Source organism: Gekko japonicus, unplaced genomic scaffold (genome assembly GCF_001447785.1).
Source record: "Gekko japonicus isolate JY-2015 unplaced genomic scaffold, Gekko_japonicus_V1.1 scaffold3359, whole genome shotgun sequence".
Taxonomy (NCBI): Eukaryota; Metazoa; Chordata; class Lepidosauria; order Squamata; family Gekkonidae; genus Gekko; species Gekko japonicus.
In genome coordinates, this window is record NW_015176549.1 from 85584 (window position 1) to 92017 (window position 6434).

The following is a 6434-nucleotide window of genomic DNA, read 5'->3' on the forward strand; positions in this document are numbered from 1 at the left end:
GAAGCCTTTTTTTGTTTTTCTTCCAAAAAATTGGAAAAATTGAAAAGAAAAGAAATTGATTATGGAACGTTTTATTTTAACACGATGAATAAAATATTTTAAGACCAGGTGTTCAGATATTTTCCAAATCATTTCTAAAAAATATGTACGGTATCAGATTGATCTAATTTCTGCGCACGGAGGACAAGCCAGTCCTAGGTTACAAACTGAACTCTCCAATGCAAGAACAAGATGCATTTTCTTCCTTTAGGAGGTGCTGTTGTCACAAGAAAAGAAAAAGCTTTCAGTTTTGTTTTTGCATGTGGGTGGGTATTCTGTTTGTAATAATTGTTTGGGTACACAATATTTTTAATATGCTAGTTGTGATAATTTCATGCCAAGTAAAAACGTCCACAGTCGTATTTTATGTTCCTAAAGTAACAGAATGACTTTCAATCTGGCACACATGGCCTGGCCCAACAAGGTCTCATTTATGTCAGATCTGGCCCTCGTAACGAGTTCGAAAGAAAAAAGAAGTGCTAATGTAGCATTTCTTCCAATTTTCCCAAAAATGTCTGTTCCCCCCCCAAAAAAAACAAACAAACTGGGGAATAAACTGGCTCCTTCCTGAGCCAAGACAAAAAATGTGTGAGCCGGAGACTAAAAAACTGTGAGCTAGCTCACACTAACTCAGCTTAGAGGGAACACTGGTGACAATAGTAGTGATGATCCTGCGCCAGCTCCACTGATCTCCTTATATACATGCAGCACGTGCAGGCTAAAGATGGTGAGGCCTGGGCACAGGGACCCTCCTCGGTGTATATGCGGCTCCTTAGTTGAATGCCTGGCGGAAGAGCTCCGTCATGCAGGCCCCCGCGAAACTGTAAAAGGTCCCACAGGACCCTGATCTCTTCGGGGAGCTCATTCCATCAGTATGGAGCCGCCCCCGAGAAGGCCCTGGCCCTGGTTATCGCCAACCTGGCGTCTTTGGGACCTGGAAGGGCCAACCGGTTTTGGGCCCCTGAACGCAGTGCTCTCTGGGGAACAGATGGGGAAAGGCGGTCCCTTAGATATGCCAGACCCTGACCATAAAGGGCTTTAAAGGACAAAGCCAGCATCTTGAAGCGAATCCGGTATGCTATTGGCAGCCGGTGCGGTGCTCTCGGCACAGGCTGGATGGGTTCCCGTATAGGTAGGCCCATCAACAGCCTGGCCGCAGCATTTTGCACTAGCTGGAGCTTCTGGATTTGGGACAAGGGCAGCCCCATGTAGAGAGTGTTATCCAATCTCTTCTCTTCTTCTTGGTCCAGCATTCGAACTAGTGTCCTGACACTGCCTTGTCTCCCTTGGCGGAGGGGAATGGACATCGCTGCCGGAACTGCCAAACGGGGCTTTTCTGCTGACCTAAACAGCCTTGTTCTTTTATCCGATGACCCAACGGGTCTTGGACAACACAAATCCCTCTAATGCCAGACTAATTCCACCCTCATGCTGAAGGCGCTGCGGCCAAAATTTCCGCCACCGTCAACATCAGTATCAGCTTGCAAAAGAAGCAGAAGAAACAACCATCGGCTGAGTCCAGATATCTCTCAAACGAAGTCACCAGTGTGCAATCGAAGAACATAAAGCTTATGTATCAATTGCACTAGATCTACCAGGAGAGAGTCTTTATGTTTACAAGTCATACATATGTGTAGTGGTTAGAAGTGCAGACTCTAATCTGGGAGAACCGGGTTTGATTCCCCACTCCTCCCTGTGCAGCTGCTGGTGTGACCTTGGGTCAGACACAAGTTCTTTCGGAGCTGTTCTCTCAAGAGCAGTCCTCAAAAGAGCTCTCTCAGCCTCGCCTACCTCACAGGCAATGCTCCCTCTAAGCTGTGGAGTCTTGCGAGCAAAAATTCTACTTTTTGAGCTACTGGCATTTAAGTTATGAGCGAGCCATTTGGCTACTGCATAAATTAGTTTGCTCTGAAGCCGCCCTTCCTGAGCGAAGACAAAAATCTGTGAGCCGGAGGCTAAAAAACTGTGAGCTAGCTCACACTCACTCAGCTTAGAGGGAACACTGCTCACAGGGTGTCTGTTATGGGGAGGGGAAGGGAAAGGAGATTGTGAGCCGCTCTGAGACTCCGAGTGAAGGGCGGGGTACAGATCCAATCTCATCTTATCCTTCTTCATTATTAGATTTCTGTTCTGCCCTCTCCCGAAGGTTCAGAGCCGATTAGAACAATAAAAAATCAATTGTATATAAAAATACATAGTATATACGAGAAGAGAAGAAGAAGAGATTTGATTTATACCCCGCCCTTCACTTGGAGTCTCAGAGCGGCTTACAAACTCCTTTCCCTTCCCCTCCCCACAACAGTCACCCTGTGAGGTGGGTGGGGCTGAGAGAACTCTGACAGAAACTGCTCTTTCAGGAACAGCTGTGCCAGAGCTTGTGACCGACCCAAGGTCACATCAGCAGCTACAAGTGGAGGAGTGGGGAATAAAACCCGGTTCTCCCAGATTAGAGTCCGCACACTTAACCACTACACCTAAATCAGACACTGACCATTCAAAAACGATTAATAAAATACACAGATGTGAATGGGTGGATGAGAAGTTCCAGGAGGGCCCTCCCTGAACAAGACTGACTTGCAAGCCCCGTGGAAGCTCGGAAGGCCCCGCAGGGCTCGAACCTCGTCTGGCGAGGCATTCAGCCAGGACGGGGCCAAGGCGGAAAAGGCCCTTGTCCTGGAGGTAGCCAGGCAGACCTCTTGGAGGCCCGGCACCACCACCAAGTGGCGTGATGAAGGGGATTAGAGTGAGAGAACCGGTCCCTCAGATATGAACATAGAACATAAGAGACGCCAATGTTGGATCAGGCCAAAGGCCCATCCAGTCCAACACTCTGTCTGTCACACAGTGGCCAGAAATACCAGTGCCATCAGGAGGTCCACCAGTGGGGCCAGGACATTAGAAGCCCTCCCACTGTTGACCCCCCCAAGCACCAAGAATACAGAACATCCCTTGCCCCAGAGTCCCTATCTATACCTTGTGGCTAATAGCCACTGTTGGACCTCTGCTCCATATGCTTTCCAGACCATATGATGGTCCCAGACCGTTTAGGGCTAAACTCCCCAGCTCTCCCAACTCAAAACATCATGCCCAGTGCTGCCTTTACTTATTTATAATTACAGAGGCAGAGCTGGTGTTTATGGGATCTGCCTCTTCTTGCGCTCTCCCCCCCCCCACCCCGACGGCTTTGGGTAACCCAGCCAACCGCTGAAGTGGGGAAGTGGGACGCGTAATTTCATGCATTCTGTATGAGATAATCACAGGGGGTTAACGCAAGCAGCTGGTTTTACTCATGCAAGCAAAGAGCTTTTAGAGCCCTTAAACACACACACACACACACACACACACACACACACACACACACACACAGCTTTACGGCTCCCGGCAGAAGTCAGGCCTGCCTGCCCTGAATTCCCCTGTGCACCTGTTTCCGAAGAGGGCATGTTCCCTGCTCGGGAGAGCTCAGCAAAAGGCCTGCGGAACTTCCATTTCACCCATGAGCAAGTGCTCTGGTGATGGAAAGCGGTGTCAAGTCACAGCTGATTTAGAGTGATCCTGGAGGGTTTCCAAGGCAAGAAGAAGAAGAAGAAGAAGAAGAAGAAGAAGAAGAAGAAGAAGAAGAGGAAGAAGAAGAAGAAGAAGAGGACGAAGAAGAGGGAGGAGGGGGAGGAGGTTGGATTTATACCCCGCCCTTCACAACCCAAAGGTGTCTCAGAGCGGCTTACAAACTCCTTTCCCTTCCCCTCCCCACAACAGACACCCTGTGAGGTAGGCGGGGCTGAGAGAGCTCTTGACAGAAACTGCTCTTTTTCAAGAACAGCTCTTATCAGAACTACGGCTGGCCCAAGGTCATCCAGCCAGGTGTAAGTGGAGGAGTGGGGAATCAAACCCGGTTCTCCCAGATTAGAGTCCGCACACGTAACCACTACACCAAACTCCTACAAGGAGGAGAAAATAGATTGGATTTATACCCGGCCCGTCACTACCCAGAGGTGTCTCAGAGCGGCTTACAAACTCCTTTCTCTTCCCCTCCCCACAACAGACAGGGAAAGTGTTCCAACCCTTTTATCATTCGAGTTGCCCTTTTCTGCACTTTTCCCAAAGCTATAATATCCTTTTTAAGGTGTGGTGACCAGAGGAAGCAAACCACATCATATGCAGCAGGAGACAGCAAAGACCTTCTTCTCCATCCCAACACAGTTCCAAACTACCACGATCCACGGAAAGTTTACTGACATGCTGAAGCGCAAACAACCACCTCTTTGGGGGCAGGAATGATGTACGCAGATGACTCGGTAAACATATACACATTTCCTAGTTTATCAACCCTTGTTTTCGATGTGACCGAAACGTCTATACCGTTGTTAATGTTTCGTGCATCTGGAAAACCCCTCTCAATAACCGGCATTCGCACACTCCGAAATGTTCAGAAGTTCTACTCAGCAGAACCAGATCAGAATGGGGAGGGATTGGAACAGTCTCCCACCTGAACTTTCCACGGCCGGGCGAATCCACACCCCAGCCTCTTTAACAGAGAGCACGGACAGTACAAGGGGTACAAAGCAGAGCATAGTTTCTGGGGTGAGGGCTCACACATGCAAGTGATACCCTACATTTCTGTCGGGAGGAAGTTGCATCAGACCTGTGACCAATGTTCCCTCTAAGCTGCGGAGTATTGTGAGCAAAAATTCTGTTTTGTGAGCTACTGGCATTGAAGCGGTGAGTGAGCAATTTGTCTACTGCATAAATTGGTTTGCTCCGGAGCCCTCCCTTCCTGAGCTAAGGCAAAAATGTGTGAGCTGGAGGCTAAAAACCTGTGAGCTAGCTCACACTAACTCAGCTTAGAGGGAACACTGCCTGTGACTGTTACGTTTTTGAACGTGTCTGGTAAGAACTTTTCAAAAATCTTGCACTTACGCACTTCACCTCCACACTGTTATCAGTCTCTGCTCCTGAATTACCTTTTTTATACCCCGTCCTTCACTACCCAAAGGAGTTGCAGAGCAGTTTACAATCCCTTTCCCTTCCCCTCCCCACAACAGACACCCTGTGAGGTAGGTGGGGCTGAAAGCGCTCTTTCAAGAACTGCCCTTGAGAGAACAGCTCTGAAAGAACTTATGACTGACCCAAGGTCACACCAGCAGCTGCGTGTGGAGTGGGGAATCAACCCTGGTTCTCCCAGATTAGAGTCTGCGCTCCTAATCACTACACCAAACTGCCTCTCTGAAGTACCTCAGAAATATTTTACAACGTTGGCCAGGGAGCTCAGACCAAAATAAATTAGCTGCGTTACTGGCAGATGAGGATAGATGGATCACAGTGCAAATGGCAAAAGTTTGTAGGATCAGTTACCAAGATACAATTAAGATGAGTGAAGTAGATTATATTTATAAATAAATGTATTTAATAAGTTCCTTTTGGCAGGATTTATCATATTGTTCTGTACGACTGTATGGATTCTATGGATTTAGACTTATCAATAGGGTTATGTCAATTTGTATTATTGTTTTATTGATCAATTTATGTGGTAGTTTGCACTGACATTCTATTTTGGCATCAATGTTATTGTATCTTCCTTCTTTTTGTATGTTGTTGATTGCTATGGCTGTGCTAAAAAAATAGAGTTATCTGACACACCTGCGAATCGCCCAGCTGCAACACGGGACTGTCTCAACGAGGAATGAGGGCGTAGGGTACCTACCATTACCGTAATGCCGTCTTTTTCCAGCGGAGTCTTGTCATAGGTGACTTCACAAACTCTCACTACCGTCGTTGCGCCGTATTTTTTCAGATCCTGTGCAGGAGAGGAGGAAGAAGAGAAGCATTTTAATTTGCCTGCCCTCATTGGGAAAACAGCCCAGAAATTCTTTTTGCGGAATCGTGTCGGTTCCAGCGACAGCTGATCTGGTGGCATTCCGTGCTGGAGGTGCCCACACAAGAAAGAAAGGGCAGACCCTTTCTAGAAACGGGATTGTGGGGAACCCAGCATGGTGCAGTGGTTAGAGTGTGAGGCTTTGGGAGGCCTGGGTTCGATCCCCATCCAGCCATGAAGATTGCTGGTTGAAGTTAGGACAACCCCCCTGTTGCAAGGATTAAGTGGTGGGAGACGATGTACATTGCTCCCTGGCAGAAGGGTGGGATGGAAATCCATGGAATACTGTGTGCAGTTCTGGTCACCACCCCTTAAAAAGGATATTATAGCTTTGGAAAAAGTGCAGAAAAGGGCAACTCGAATGATAAACGGGTTGGAACACTTTCCCTATGAAGAAAGGTTGAAGCGCTTGGGGCTCTTTAGCGTGGAGAAACGACGGCTGAGGGGTGACATGATCGAGGTTTATAAGGTTATACATGGGATAGAGCAGGTAGGGAAGGAGGTACTTTTCTCCCTTTCTCACAAT

The 6434-nt window shown here is 48.0% G+C and overlaps 1 protein-coding gene across 3 annotated transcripts in view; it reads right to left on the minus strand.

Moving 5' to 3' along the window:
• The window catches only part of PTP4A3 (protein tyrosine phosphatase type IVA, member 3), an 80375-nt gene that overhangs the window by 9901 nt on the left and 64040 nt on the right, over window positions 1-6434 (minus strand). For all 3 annotated transcript variants that reach the window (XM_015427472.1, XM_015427470.1, XM_015427471.1), the window contains exon 3: window positions 5738-5830. In XM_015427472.1, coding sequence (XP_015282958.1) covers window positions 5738-5830 — 93 coding nt within the window. The remainder of the gene's footprint in view (window positions 1-5737; window positions 5831-6434) is intronic.